Raw genomic sequence first — 15,704 nt, 5'->3', positions numbered from 1 at the left:
AGTGTGAAAATAGGTACTACACTGGTGATAGGACAGTATGCGCTTGAGTCTGTAGCAAGAAGGTATATACTTGGACAGACTACAGTAGTAGCATCACATTTTTATATCAGCCCTTTATTGGGAATTAGCCATAACATCGGTTTATCAGCCAAGATTTTAATATTGGTGCATCTCATGCACTGGACCTAATTTTCCCTCAAAATTTTGCAGAAGTTTTGCTAATGTGACAGTAAACTGTCGCAAACTAAAACTCTTGCATACGCAAAGGATTGTGGGAAATATTACAGTAAAAAAACGTGTGGATACATAATAGTAGATCAAAGGCCCCATGAATTGTCAGTGTCTTGGAATATAGTGATCAAAATATTGCATAGTATGTAGGACGGATAGTATGCAAACTGGGATTCAGATTTGGCCTGGTTAAACACACAAAATACAACTCCAGCATGCACTCCCCAACACAAGCAGGTCTCTCTCTGTCACCCTCTCAGCAAAAAGGTTTCATAAAAGTGGGACAGTGAGAGAGCGAGCGAGCATGAGGGGCTTCTGGTGTCGTTGTATTCTAAACAATACCTGCCTGTTGTTAATGGACGTGTCATCTGCTCTTCTCTCACACTGATTACTCAGCGATTACTAACCCAGGCCCCCAGTCACCGTAACAACCGTTGCCGGCACAATGGAACCCTGAATGTGGCAGCTGTTTGAAGCTCTACAATTAACCCAGCATGCCTCTGTGTGCCTCTCCTGCTCTAATTGAGTGGAGAGCTGAAAGAACGCGGCTGTCCTCCCCCAGACCTCCTGCACCGCAGGCTCGGGTTCAGATCTCTGCCCCTCTCAAACACACACGCTAATGACAATAATAGAGCAGGACTGTGAACCTGTCTGTCCCGACCAAGAGTCCTAGAGAGAGAGACATCTGAATTTGCATACACTGATAAAAATAGGTATGCTAATGATTCACACTAATTGCTAAACGGATCGCACAAGTAAGGGAGAAAAACAAACAATGTCAAGATGGGATGAATAGAAATTTGGGCAATACTTACAGAATTATGGGTCATAATAACTGATATGATGCAAGCAAATGATGTGCTATGCAAGGAAATCGTATTGGTTTCTGCTGTCTGGTGACGGTGGGGTAAGCTGCGCCACTTTTTACTTAAGTTGTCCTCCATGCAATGAGAAATGGTTTAAAGAGGTAAAACTAATACACCTAACATTTCAGGATGTCTGTTACGAACTGAAATAGTGATAGAAATATTACTTTAGAACAAATATGAAGAAAATGTGGTCCATTGACATAAGGGATTTAAACAATTAAAAACAAGCGTTGAGCAGACTGAGTCGGTTAAAATGGAAAAGCTGTCCAAAATAAAATCTAATATTTACTTAAGGCCACACTTGGCTCTGATTTTAATCTATTCATTTCCTGCTCCGCTCAGGGTGAACTGGCTAAACATATTCGGGTTACTTAGCTAATTCCCCATAGATACAAGCGAGTACCCAATCAAAGGTGAATCTCAGAGCTAATAAGCGCAGGGGCTGCGAATCAAATTAAAATGCACATGAATAATACGCATGATACTTGAGACCTTCTCAGAGGAAATAACATTTTAGGCAATATCCACCCGAAGACAGCGCGTGAAGTTTTAATTTGCATTACTCTTCAGCGTGACACCATTTAAAAGCCAATTCCAACATTTTAATTCAATGAAACGACACACATTGGAGATGCTTTTTTCTCTGGTTGGATTCGCGCTCGCACTCGCACACAACCCACGTCATTTTAAATGTCTGGAAATCCTTTTTCCTCACTCACCGCAATGTACTTGCACTCTGCCTTTCTTTCCAACCGTCCTTCCTCTCCTCTGCTCCTGCACTCTCATCTATCTCTCCATCTCCCTCTCTCTCTTTTTGAGTAAGCGAGTTTCATTGGGGTGCTTGCCGACTGGAATCACCTCAGGGCGAACACTTTATTATCTGCGGTCAAAGCGTCACTACAAATACCATTCTACACACACAAGTGTCACTTTGCATTTGTCTGCTTTCTGCCTGCATCGGTCCAGCAGGACCAGGCTGCCTGTACACACACACTCCAGATCACACACACAGCGTGGGAAAAAAAACACTGATTCCTCTTCCTACTAGTACAAGTCCTGTCCACATAAATATAATATAATATAATATAATATAATATCATTTTGTAATATTAAAAGAATGAAAATATTTTAGGATAAAACAGGAAGTAAGTTTTTAGTGCTTAAAACTGTATTAATGCAAAATCTAAATGTGGAGCTTTTTTAATCCTTTGTGGGTTTTGTGGTGCATTTGGGCTTTTTGTGCGGCTGTTGTTGTTATTCAGCCCAGAACAGCTTTTCTCTGCCCTCCATACCGAAACGTAGAGCACAAGGTACGAGAGATTATAAAGAAAGATGAATAAGAAATGCTCTAAGCTTGTGGCAGCGAGGGGAAGATAACAACCGCTCCTCTCCCAGAGGAGAACCCCACAGACCCCATCCACTCGCTCTCCTCCTAACGCCTCCGAGAGCCCCTCTTCATCATCCACAACAACGGAGACAGCAGGCAGCGAGCGCTGTCCTCTCCGTGCCTGTGTGGAATGCTAACCGTCAGCAGACATGTCAGGGGCATTGTGGGATGAGAACTGGGCGACTTTGTTTTCTCTCACACTTCATGCCACACGGCTCGCTGGCGAATGAAAACAAAGCACAAACAGAAGAACAGAGCAAACTGCAACGGAAAATCTCATACTGCACTTTTGTGTCGTTCCAGTGTTTGTCAAAACCAAAGAAATTCTAATTCAAAAGAACTTGTAGAAAGACTCTACAATCCGAAAAGCGTTTCTACTTTTATTTTATTTTATATATATATATATAATATATATAATTATCTCATTGCAAAACAAACTCACAATATGAACTCACAACTTTTAGGGCCCGATTTATTGGATGGATCTTCCCATAGGATCATTTAGAGATCAAAAAGGTCCAACAAAGGATCTTCCGAAAAAACAAACAGATAAGTCATGGTTACCATACAAACGTAAAACACTGCCAGTGGTGTTTGAAAAGCAATGATTCATAACAAATAGTTAATTTTGATATTTTATACAGTTTCAGATTCGGTTGTTATCATGTGATGAATAGTTCATTCCTTCATTCAGTGCCCAGAGCTTTGACACGGTACCAAATATTTCAGATTTTCAAATACTTTTTTGCTTTAAATGAAATGTTTTAATATTTTAAAGCATTCTGATAAAAAAATTTGAAAGGAAAAATATACCTTCGAAACCAAGGCCACTGAAAAATGAAAAAGTCATCACTGATCGACTAATTCTTGACACCATTTGTTTTGCTGGTATTAGTGTTAACATGTTTCATCTTCATATTTTTTTGTCGACACCTGCCTTAAGACAAATTCCTTGTACATCAAAGTTCTTTTTTATCTCATAGACCTCCTCCCTTCTCTCTAATGTCCTTGGTTCTTATCCTTCCCGCCAACACACATCACACCCTACTCCTCTCAGTCTCTTCAAATGCTGTTTTGTAGGAGTATCTCTATGCTGAGGTCTACCGTTAGCCACCCACGAAAAAACAAAAACAATGAAGCGGCCCATTTCACTTTTAAACATCAGACTTGTCTGACTTGAATAAATCCCTCATGTGCGTTAGAATTTCTGGGGTCACAAAGTCGACAGTGAGGACAGACATGCCACTGCTCTATCTGAAGATCTTCCTGGGAGAACGAGAGTGAAAGGAGAGTTTTAACGGCAAGTGAAATATTCAGCAGTAGGGGATTTAAAAAATAAATAAATATCCCCCTTAAATATAACTTAAGACATTTTCATTGCATTTGTGGGAGGTATAATTTCAGATTTTTTTGTTCTTAGTTTTGTAAAAAAAAGAAAGAAGAAGTGATGTAATACACTTACAGTGGAAGTCTATGGAGCAATTGGTGTACACAGATGCTGTTGATAGAGCTTTACTGGTATTTAACCTAGAATATTCCTTTTCTCATCGTGTAGTGATAAAAAATGTTCTCTGGGTGATAATTAAAAAGAACAGAAAGAACTGAGGAGCAGGACAGGAACAAACGCTCCTCCGTCAAATACAATCTTGGAGAACATCACAAGCTGCTTGATGGAGCTAAAGATAATGAAGAGATAACTCATAATGCGAGCGAGGAAATGAAGAGAAAAAAAAAGGTTCATTTTCGCTCGTCTCGATAAGATGACCTCTTTTCAACTGCAAGATTCGTATCAGGAAAACTTTCAGAAACAATCATTCACACACATACACACACACTTTCTAAGATACGCGCACAAATGCGCAATGTGTGGTAGAGAGACGAATCTGAGAATTCGATTGAGATTAGAAAGACGAACAAGATCTCAAAGGAACAGATAGAAAGAACTAAGGGTGTACAGTATGTGTGTGTGTCCTGACAGGCCGAGGGAGATCTCACAGTGAGAGTCTGCAGGTAAATAGAAAAAGAGGGCTGCCTGCAGCTAGCCTGGAGCAAGTCTCAGCCCTTCTGCTCTCTCATTTAGGAAACAAGGTCTCCACAGCTTTAAAATGAATATTAAACACCATACACACACAAGTGCTGGTAAAACCACTCTAAGCCATTGACCATTAAACCACAAATCAGCGTACTAGTAAAAATTTCACAAGACGGCCAAATCACTAAAGGGATCTCATTGGCACGCTACAAACAAGATCTATTTTCATCTCTCACACTTGTTTATTTATATCTAAACACGTCTTTGTTTGCTTTTTGACAATGTGTCTCAGAATATTAGACCACAGAGACGTGTAAGGACAGGAAACAAGAAACCCAATCAAGCACACCGAGTCTTTCATATTAATGCTTGTGATACTAATTTGCAAGAGAGACTGTTAGTGCACATACACTCTTTACCCAGAGGAGAGCGAGTGTGTCAGGCAGGCTATTCTAATTGATGTTAAAGGTCCCAAAGGAGCAACAATGTTAGTTTAGCATGTCATGTTCTCTCTCTCTCTCTCTCTCTCTCACTCTCTCTCACACACAAACCATGTGAATATGATCTGTTCGTCTTTCTTCACTAATCTCCTCTTTCAAAACACATTACTTGGCTGCTTTTCAAAAAGCAAGACAGATAGATGGACAGACAGGCAGGCAGGGAGACAGAAAGAGAAATGGACAAGATAGAGAAATATCTTCTTTATATTTTCTATTTATAAAAGACGACAGACAGATAGATGCGAGATAGATAGATAGATAGATAGATAGATAGATAGATAGATAGATACACACTTGTGTGTGTGTTCATGTTCTGCATCTTCTAACCTGTCTCCTGTCCTGGCCCCCAACAGAAGGTCAGTTTCCAAGTGTGATCTCATTTCCTCAACTACTCTAGAAGTCTTGGACCCCCTCCACCTCTTCCTCCCCTTCTCTTGCCCTCCCTCCCTCTTTCCAACCCGTCCGTACACCTGGGAGGCCCACGCGCCAGCTTAAAGGGCATCTCGCTTACGTCTGCCAAATCCATGGCAACAGCCGCTAGCATCCCAGGCCCCCTTCTCCACCCTGCTCTGCCCTCTGTGCCAATGGCACCCAAAGCCCCAGGATGGGCACCAAATGAGTAGCAAGGCTGGTGGGTCCCCAGCAGTGCCCGGAAATGAGCCTCTGGGTGTGTCTGCAGGTTGCTGGCAGGGCGAACAGCCAATCGTAACCCTGAGAGGCAAAGAAGACTGCAGGATTGAATACAAACTGCACTAAAAAACCTTTGATTGCCACTGCCTAGTCAGTTATTGATGTTAATATAAATGCTAATTGAGCATCATGGGTAATATAAGCTCTAAAAGGGCACCAACTGATATAAACATCTCTTACACACCTCAGAATCATGAAAGAGAGAAAAGTTCACTCAGGATAAATACAAATCACTGCAGACAGAAGGCCTGGATTTTTTTTTTTTTATAGACGTAGCAGGGAAGAGAGCAGCTGTCAGCTAAGATGTAAAAAGGTGAAAAGGGGAGAGTTGAAACTAAAGCTAAAGCGGTCATATTAGGTGCCCTTGTAAGCATGTTTAAACACATTGAGGTAAATGTGATTTGTCTCTTGAACGGTGAACCCTGCTGGACAGGAGGAGCATTACACTTCTGAAACCAAATACATTCTGGCAGAGATCAACATCTCATAACCCTTCCACAAGCCTTTAGCCACTAATGTGAAAACTGAATGCTCAGTTCAATTCTGATGTCTTGTCAGTATGATGCTGACTTCTGCTTCTCATATGGTTCAAATCTTTCCCATCAGGCCTTCGGAGGTGATAATCTCTCTCTACCGGATTGGATGTTGTGACCCTGCAAATGATGTAACGGTGCCATATGTGCATCTGATTGGCTGCCAAAGCCTGCTGTGGCTCAGGGCAGAGGGAGAAGAATGTTGTGATTGGACCTGAATCTCTCACAGACACCTTACACAGGTGAGTGTGTGTAACAGATCACGTGCAGCCTAAGCATGCACACATACCACTATGGAGAAAATTAAACTGCAGATAGAAGGAAGGGAAAAAGAAAAGCAAGATAGAGTGCAAAAAAATGAAAATGAGTGAAACAGCCCAGCAAGAAATTTTGCGTTTATAAGACGTCTAATAGCCGTCCAAACACAGCCCAGAGGTCTAAGCTAAAACAAGGAAAAATTTGGGCTGTCAGTGAAAATTTAATAGACGTCTAAACCATGGCCCAATAATACACAAGTCATCAATTAGATAACACAGAAATGAAATGAGTGAAGAAATGAAACCAAACGCCTACTGTTTACTTTGCTTACATGATGGAATAGCTTACCATCTCGCAAGTTATTTTGGCAAAAACGACATGTAACCAAATTCAAGGTTATTTTGGCTAGAGGTTACTCATAGCCGGACTATATCGGGTCTATAGTTAACCTAGACGCTGAAATGATGGCTATTGCTTGCTGGGAGAGTGAAAATGAGCAGGCAAAACAATGAAACGGCAAAGGAAAAAAGCAAACAAAAGTGAACAAAAGAAAGTGAGCAAAAGAGAAAACAAAAGTGCATGACTGAAAGAGAATGAAGGAAAGAGTGAGAGAGAAAAATGAAAAACAAAGAAAAGGGCAAGGTATAGAAAGAGAAAGCATTAGAAAAAGAAAGAATGAGATAAAAAGTGAAAGAGAATTATTGGAAGAGAAAAACAACGTAACAGTAAAAGAAAGGAAGAGAATGAATGAAAAACAAAGGAAAGTAAAAGAGTTGAAAGAAAGAGCGAGGGAAAGAAAGTGTGAAAGAACGAGCTATGAAAGGAAGGAAGGCAGAAAATCCCCCAGAATGCATTGCAGAGGTCAGCGTCGGAGTGTGTGTGATGTGTCCGGCCCCGGTGCTCTCGTCCCCAGGGCGCTCCGTGATGAAGGGGGATCTGCCCTCCGCTCAGACTTTCATGTCTCCATCTAAGCTACTGGCAGACAGACACTGGCGGGGGGCTGGACGACAGCTACAAATGTCACCCAAACAGGGAGATTTAATTAGGAATGACAAGCCCTGACGCGTGAGAGTGCCGCCACATACTCTGAGAATTTAGGCATGCTGAAAGCGAGCGGCTGTGATTTATAATTTAACTAATGCCTGCCGTTTCTTTTTCATTTCTTGGCTAGAAGGGGGAAAACTCAAAAGGCCTCCTCACTGAAGCTAATCTAATACGATATTTTTAAGGGCAGGCGGTCAACGGGCTTCTTAAAAAGCATGTTGCTCGCTCACTCTTTCTCGGTCTCTCGCTACCTCCACTTTGCAACTCGCCCAGCTTTCTCTCTCGTTTTTTTTTCAAGCTCTTTTTCTGCTCAGACAGGGAAAGAGGTGTGATAATGAAAACAACCTTTCCTATCTCCCACCTCTCTCTCTCTCTCTCTCTCTCTCTCTCTCTCGCCCGCTAAGCTCCATGCACTCTGGGGAAATTGATTGTCTGGCGGGCCGATCTGAGCGCTTGCAGCTGATGCTGGAGCCAGTTAAGTCCTTTTTTTATTGAGAGTATGAGGCATTTTTAATGGGAGTTGCATCAATGAACTGTGCAGGCGCTCGGCATCTGCATGCAGAGGGGGGCTTTTACTTTATGGTTATTTGAATACCCTTTCAAATCCTCTCTCCCATGCTGGATCTGAGAAGAACCACCTCGTCATCGTTCAGACATCAGCCCAGAATGTGTCTCAGTCCAAAGCCTGATGACATCTGTCTGCAGCCCGAGACCAGAAGCTGTGGTCTATGTGTACTGAAACCACAGCGCAAACACAGATACTTCAATCAATGGCACACACAAAGGTCTTTTACTTATTGTTATGAGCTTGTGCTTTACTGCAGAAATCACTCAATCAAAAGCAAACTGATGACAGGAAGAGTGCCTGTGTGTGTGTGTGAGACAGAGAGAAAGAAACTGTTCTTTCCCATTGATTTCAGCCTCAGACCCCCACTGACTGCTTCTCAATAAGAAGTCTAGAAAGGAAGTGGCTAAATCCTGTTGAAATTGGAAGGAGGGAATCAATTTAAATCAAGCATGGCGGTCTCCATTTCTTCTGCCCTCTCATTCTTCTTTTCTTTTTCTCTCAAACATGTTTTTTTCCCTTTCTTTTCCATGCAAAATCATTGACCTTTGAAACTTCTTATTCATCAGTTCATCCATTTGTCAGTCTACTCATTCATCCTGTCATCCATCTACCCATTTGTCCATCTGCTCATTCATCAATCCATCCATCCATTTGCTCATTCATTCATCACCATCTGCTTCTTCATCCTTCCATCCATGCTTCTGCTCATTCATTCATCCATCCGTTCATTCATTCATTCATTCATTCATTCATTCATTCATTCATTCATTCATTCATTCATTCATCCATCATCTGCTCATTCATTCATCCATCCATCATCCACTCATTAATCCATCCATCCATCCATCCATCCATACATACATATGCTTCTTCCTTCCATCCATCCATCATTCACACATTTATTTATTTTTTTGCCTTTATTGAGATAGGATGGTAGAGAACTGAGAGGATGCGAAGTCAAGAGAAAGAGAGGGGGGGTGGGGGGACTGGATCTGGAAAGGTACATGAGACGGGATTCGAACCACAAACCCGAAGCTCCACCACGCTACATGTCAGAGCGCTGCCCACGAGGCTATCAGCTCCGCCCACTCATTCATTTCAATTGTACCAGTGAAGCTCTTTCACTTCTTGTTCTCAAACTTCGCTCTCTCACAAGACACACTTCTTAAAACACAAAGAAATGCAGCAGGCGCCCATGCTTTCCCCCCAAAAAGCTGTCCTTTTAACCTTTTCCTGTTTGCCAAGAAGGAGAAAGCAGAACGATGCTACGCTGATCAGTGAGCAGCAGGAGGACAATGCCATCCTATTACCTTTAAGCTGCTCTGAGCTTAGAGCTGAACCTAAGGGATAGTGGTTAGAAGTTGCATGTTCCTCTGCTCATCTGCCTGTCCTCACAGTAATCAGCTTGTGCATATGGAATACTGCCACGCCAACAAAACAGAACTGAAGGCATATGGAATGTTCTAAAAGAAGGACAACCCCCTCTTCCTCTCTATTCCTTCCTTTCTTCTCTCCTTCTCATTACAGCAAGTGCCCCCTCAGTTTAAGTCTAATCTGAAGCTTTAAGCAGAGCCCTGGGATCTTCTGTCGAAAAAAAAACAAAAACAAAAAAACAGTAGGCTGTGCTTTACTTTCTTTAATCTCGGAGTTTGCCAGAACGAGATTTGTTGGTCTGAACCTTGAACAAACATGGAGATACACATACTAATATACACAATTGTACAGTGTAGCAACCAGAGGACCTGTTCAACATGGGTTACTCGTGCATATCTGTGAAACCGACTTATGGAAAATGAGCAGATTTGTTTCAGCATGTGTATATTTGCATACGGGTAGGTCTGTAAGGATATCCACCACTGAAAATGTTTAGCTAACCTGAAGGCCAGGGTTGAGTAACAAGCCTTGAGGCCATGGCAGGCAACCTCTGCAGTAAAGTCTTTAAATTCTTGTTGATCCAATGGCTATTGAACAACAAAGACAAAACACTACAAATGTTTCATATAGTCTCAGACATTCCTCACAGAGCAGCATATAGAGAAGTAGAGGTTATGTAGAGTATAATGGAGTAGGGTAGAGTAAGAGTTAGAGATTATTAGTTCAGTAGAGCAGGGGTTTTTAAACTAGGGCCTGAGGGTCTGCTATGATGCCTGCAAAACATTTGAGAAATTATGTTTTTGTTTTTTTCCCCACAAAGATTCAACACAAAGTGCGCACATCCAAAGGGCAAAAAGCTCAATGAGGGTGCTCAGCCACAAAAAGGAAGAGAAAAGTTGGCACACCACAGCTCCAAAAATAGAAAAATATTTATTTATGTTCTCAGCACAGGTTTCTTTTTAGGGCTGTCAAAGTTAACGTATGCAGTTAAGATATTTATTTATTAAATTACCATTTAGTTTTGACTGGTAAAAATGTTACATTTATTGTTATAATTTTATTCTACTGAGAGCAATAGTATTTAACCGTTAGAAAAATATCTGCATAGTTATATGAAAAAAAATATTCAGATTGTGTTTTAACAATTTGCTTAGTACAATGTAAAAGTCAATTATTCAATCTGTTTGTTTTTATAATAAATTACACATTTTTCTCACACAGTATACATGTAGCTTGCGCTGCAAGTGGATCATCATATTTGGGGATCCTTGGCATCAACATAGTCATGGCATCACTACAGTAGAATGAAGTATAAAATACTAAAAGAGAAGAGACTTAAGTAAAAGGACCAAAGCCAATAGTACTCGAATCAAGGTTGCGAAAAACAAGATGTTAACTATTCATGTCTAAACAATGCCACTGTGAGCAGAGTGAAGCTTCTTGGTGCATGAAATGAATGTGATGTGATTTCAGGGCTCATGAATGTGCTTCATCATACTGACATAAAAAAAGCTCTCTTAATAGAAGAGTGTGAAAGAAAAGTCTATCGTCAAAGTTCATTTAACTCATCCTCACTGTCGTCAGTGCCTAAATACACAGTCACATTTAATTATTCAATCTGAGTGTTCGGTCTCATCAGAAGGAAGTAAATCTAACATACTGTGCCAGCGACCAGCAAGCCAAACCAGTTTGCTGTCAACCATTTGTATTTGCCATTTATGATCATATTAATCTAAAAACCAGAAAAAAAAAGAAAACAAGAAATGTAAACTCTGAAACACAGGCTGCTCACATTTGCGGTGGATGTGTTGCGTTGGCTCAAGACTCTTGCTGCTGCTGCAGACGGCCGTGGCGTGCTGGGGTGCAGGGTTCTGCCTCCTCTGCAGACAGGCCAGCATGACTGCGCAAACGCAGGTACGATTCTACAGACACTGGTTTGCCGAGGCCGACCTGCAAAAAAATAAAAAATGTTCAAATGCTTGATGTACTCAGAAGATTAAGCAAGACATAAAGGAATTACACTAATTTAAATGGGAAAAACTGTATTATAAAAAGTCATTTGAGAACCAGAGGTCATGCTTCGGGGCACATTTATTGTAAATAGAACAAATATAAATATCTTTTTTAAATAAAAAATAAAAGTGTAAATGTTACAAATATTAATATATTTAAAAAGAACAAATAATATAAAAGAGTAAATATTAAAAGTATGAATATAATAAATATTTATATTGTTTAAGTAAAAAATATATAATAATATAATAATTAAAAATAGGAAAAGTATCAGGAAATGCAGCGAGCCAGATTCATACTTGCAACCACTAGGCAATGGCTCCAACATACAGCGTATGTATTTTTTTATGTAGTTCTTTAACTCACACCTGTGATACACAGGCGGAGGACACACAGACAGAAGTGTGTGAGGTGGAGGTTTAATGCTGCTCCAGCTGTCTCTCGGCTCTGTGGGCTGAATTACAAACACACACCTGCTGCATCACATGGGAATCTAGCAGCACCGTCCTTCCTGGCCATCCCACAGCACCCATCCATCAGCAGCCTATCACTTCCCTCAGTCACAAGAGGAATAAAGCACCCATCACTGCTCACAACACACACGGTAGGAACAAAACCCTGCACTGACCTGCTGCTGACAACACTTTCTAGGTGTTTTTTTTTTTTTTTTTAAATGATGGGGATGTCGAGAGAAAGAGAGAGAAAAAGAGTCTGTCTGCAGATCAGATGGTGACTGAGGCGGTATTTTGTCCAAAAAGGTCTCGAGGCGATTTCCAGGATTTCATGTTTGGAGTGTAAATGTCCATATTGTGTGTGGGTGTATGTGTAACATGCTGATGAGTTGGGTGGGGGGCAAATGCCAAGCGCACATCAGGGCCAGTGATGGGCGTAATCAATCTCCCCCCGGGCCATAAATCTCTGGATGCATTCCTACTCTGCCTCCCTCCATCTTCAGCTCTTTCGCTCCAGAGGAAGAAGAGAAAACGGGGCGCGCTGCCAGACAGCCGACACAGGAAACAGCAGCTCTGTTGGAGAATGCGTAATAGGACCATCTGACTAAGTTTCAGGCAGCACTGCCGCCCACCAGCCGACAACCAGACTAGCAAAGAAAATGTAATAGTAAGTTACAGGAACAATCCTGCTGGAGTAACTTTAAGTGAAGTGCCTTGCTCAAGGGCACAATGAAGGGTCCAAACCTTCAACCATTTGGCACAAGCAGATCTAACTAAAGGCTACGTAACAGGACTTTGATTTCAGCACAAATGTGCAAGCATATCGAACATTGAAAATGCTTAACGACTGACAGTCAATAAAGAACAATGACCTCCTGAACCTAATACAGACATTGAGGTTCATTTTCACTTCTGTTTATGATATGGAATGTCACGGCTCATATGATTGAGTTTGTTCCAAAACACCTAACTGTGAGGCACATACATTTTTTAAGAATTAATTAATCATGTTGCGTTACTATCAAGTGAACTATACAAAAGCGAAAATAAATTTTTTTTAAACTGAAAAAAAATAAAAATAATTTAACTACACAAAAATTCTCATTACTCTTCATAAATTAATAAAATAAAAATGGCCACAAATTCATTTAAGATTCAGTTTTTGATTTGATATATTACATATTATAATTCTTATTATTATATAGGCCTATATTATAATTCTTGAAACCTTTACAACCCACCTACATTAAACATGTAAATACTTCTATATCAATAATAATTGCAGAAATCAAAACAGATTTTTAAATTATACCATTTAGCGCATTAACTTTGGCAGCCCTAAAATACTAGAACCAAAATAAAAACTAAAACTAGAAAACTATACGAAACAATTAAATAAAGTAAAACTCAACAGTGATTTATTGAAAACTAACAAATAAAGTAAAAAAATAAATAAATAAATATATATATATATATATATATATATAAAGACCAATAAAATGGAAATAAAAAATGATTATAATAATAAAACTATTCAAAGCCATAGGCCTAATAACCCTGGTGAAACGCTTAACATGGTTTGCTTAAGTAGGTACGACATGTTCCTGGCTGGATCAATATCCTTGTTTGGAACCGCATTCCTGTCGACCAATCAGGTTTTAGGATTAGGCTTATGGCTGGGGTTAGGGGCTTGAACAACGTTCTTAATCTATTATCCCTGTGATTGGTTAGGGTCAGGGGTACAACTAGGGCTATAATTTATAGGTATTTTGTTCCAGCACCAACAAAGGATCTAGGAACATGTCCTTCTTGGCTAAATCAAGCCATGCCAGAGGGCAACTGTGTAAATTACAGCTCTTTAGATGGCAACGTGATTAAACTGATGCAGAAACATCTTGAAGCTTAGTAAGAACGCCTGACAACGTTTTACCACCCATCTTGTCAGTCAGACTTTCTGAGGGAACAAATCCTCAAACTGTGAACAACAACCAAAAACATGCAATCCAAGAGTGTGCTGAATCGCTCTATTTTATTGACATGTGAAATCTGTGTTATTTAAAGATCCAGGCTCATCGGTAAACATCTCTCTCTCTCTCTCGCTTTCTGTCTCCTCAATGGCTTTCTGTCACAGCGGGGAAATGGATTAGCCCTTCCTGAGACTGTTTCCGAAAATCTGCATGTGAATGCGAGCAGATGATGAGGAACTGAGCAGAGAATGAGAGTGAGATCGACAAACGACATACATAGGTCTGCTTGCATGTCTGTCAATATTAATTTATAGTAAACACGCATGCACGTTGAAATTGTGTAGCTATGTCAGCTAACATATGCTTATCGATGTATTTGAGTAAATCAGCTGCAACACCAATAAAATCCCCACCATCATTGTCTAAATCTGTCAAAAGCAGTACCAGATCAACACGATGAACAGCAAACCCTGGAAGATTTCTGCAATTACACTAGTGTGTCTGCTTCCTGAGATACGAGACACATTACACATTTGCACATTCACTTATCACTGTTTTTTCATAAAACTAGCGGGTTTATAAGCTGTCATTGGGAAACAACATCACGCATAACTGAAAACATTGAGACACTTTCTATGAGATATGATTGAACTCTTGCACCACTACAAGATTAAGAAACAATGCATGCTGCTTGTATAGCTAAAACCAAGACAGCGTGGATTTGGTGTGTTGTTATTCAGCATATGATTTTCATCTTAAGCCCTACAGCCACACCGAATTCATAGATGTCCATCTAACATCCTGTGTTTTCAGAGCCTTTAGGCCTTCTAACAAAGAGCCGAAGGTTTCTGTGCAATAAACTAATGCAACTTTATGATTTTAAAACTAATGTACTTTGAAAGAGAAATCTCACACAATGAATATTGTTTTAAAAGCTTTAAAATATATATTTTATTTAGCATTATAGGGCTGCACTGTCTGCACATATATTTAAATTCTGACAGATAATTATTTTAATGTAACAGCAATATCAGATAAATAAACCCATAAATATTAAAATTAAACACTATTGTGCTTTTTGTGTGATTGTGAAGTTGAAATTCAAACCCTAAAACTAAACTCACTTGTCTAATTTTGAGATTTACTAAACTGTAGCAGTTAGTTATTAACTGTAGTGTTATTAACTCTTTTCCAGACAGCGTTTTTGAGAAAAGTTGCCAGCCACCGCCAAGCATTTTTGATCACAAAAATGTCATGGCCCCCCAGAATATTTTTTTGTATGAATATCTGGACCGTTTTATTCTAGCTTCATGCATCCCTTTTTATCAACACCTAAATGTGGGTAAGTTTCATAAAAAAAGCTCAATTTTGAGCAAAAAGTTGAGAAAATACATCTGGATCAAATTCAGAACGATGATTCAAGTAGATCAAGTCCATCAACACCCCCAAAACTTGCACAGTCCTATAGCTCGTCCTGGGTCGACATTTCATACGGTAACCTTAGGCAGTTTTGATTTAGCTATTATGCTGTTTAATGTTGATGATCTATGATATCGCTTGTTTCTGCTTCTTCTTCGCCTGTGTTTTGATTAGGAGATTCAGCAATCTTTCAGAATATGAGTAACAGTGCCCCCTACTGTATAAAAGTGAGAAGAAAAACCCAGAAAGCTAGAATTTTCCGTTAATAGCGGGAAGCGGTGTCTCATAAATGACGGAAAATTCCATCAATGGTGAGGAAAGAGTTAAATTATCATTGTTTTTTTAAAACCGGAAAATTAGGTTGAAA

At 40.0% G+C, this 15,704-nt stretch overlaps 1 protein-coding gene across 2 annotated transcripts in view; it reads right to left on the bottom strand.

Moving 5' to 3' along the window:
• fam222aa (family with sequence similarity 222 member Aa) overlaps positions 1–15,704 on the bottom strand; it is a 57,747-nt gene that overhangs the window by 10,698 nt on the left and 31,345 nt on the right. For both annotated transcript variants that reach the window (XM_079606555.1, XM_079606556.1), the window contains exon 2: positions 11,279–11,436. In XM_079606555.1, the coding sequence (XP_079462681.1) occupies positions 11,279–11,384 (106 nt within the window). In that variant the 5' untranslated portion in view covers positions 11,385–11,436. The remainder of the gene's footprint in view (positions 1–11,278; positions 11,437–15,704) is intronic.

The sequence above is a fragment of the Phoxinus phoxinus genome, assembly GCF_949152265.1.
Source record: "Phoxinus phoxinus genome assembly, chromosome: 3".
Lineage (NCBI taxonomy): Eukaryota > Metazoa > Chordata > Actinopteri > Cypriniformes > Leuciscidae > Phoxinus > Phoxinus phoxinus.
The sequence above is the reverse complement of the archived record's forward strand: the minus strand, read 5'-3'. Positions and strand labels throughout refer to the sequence as shown.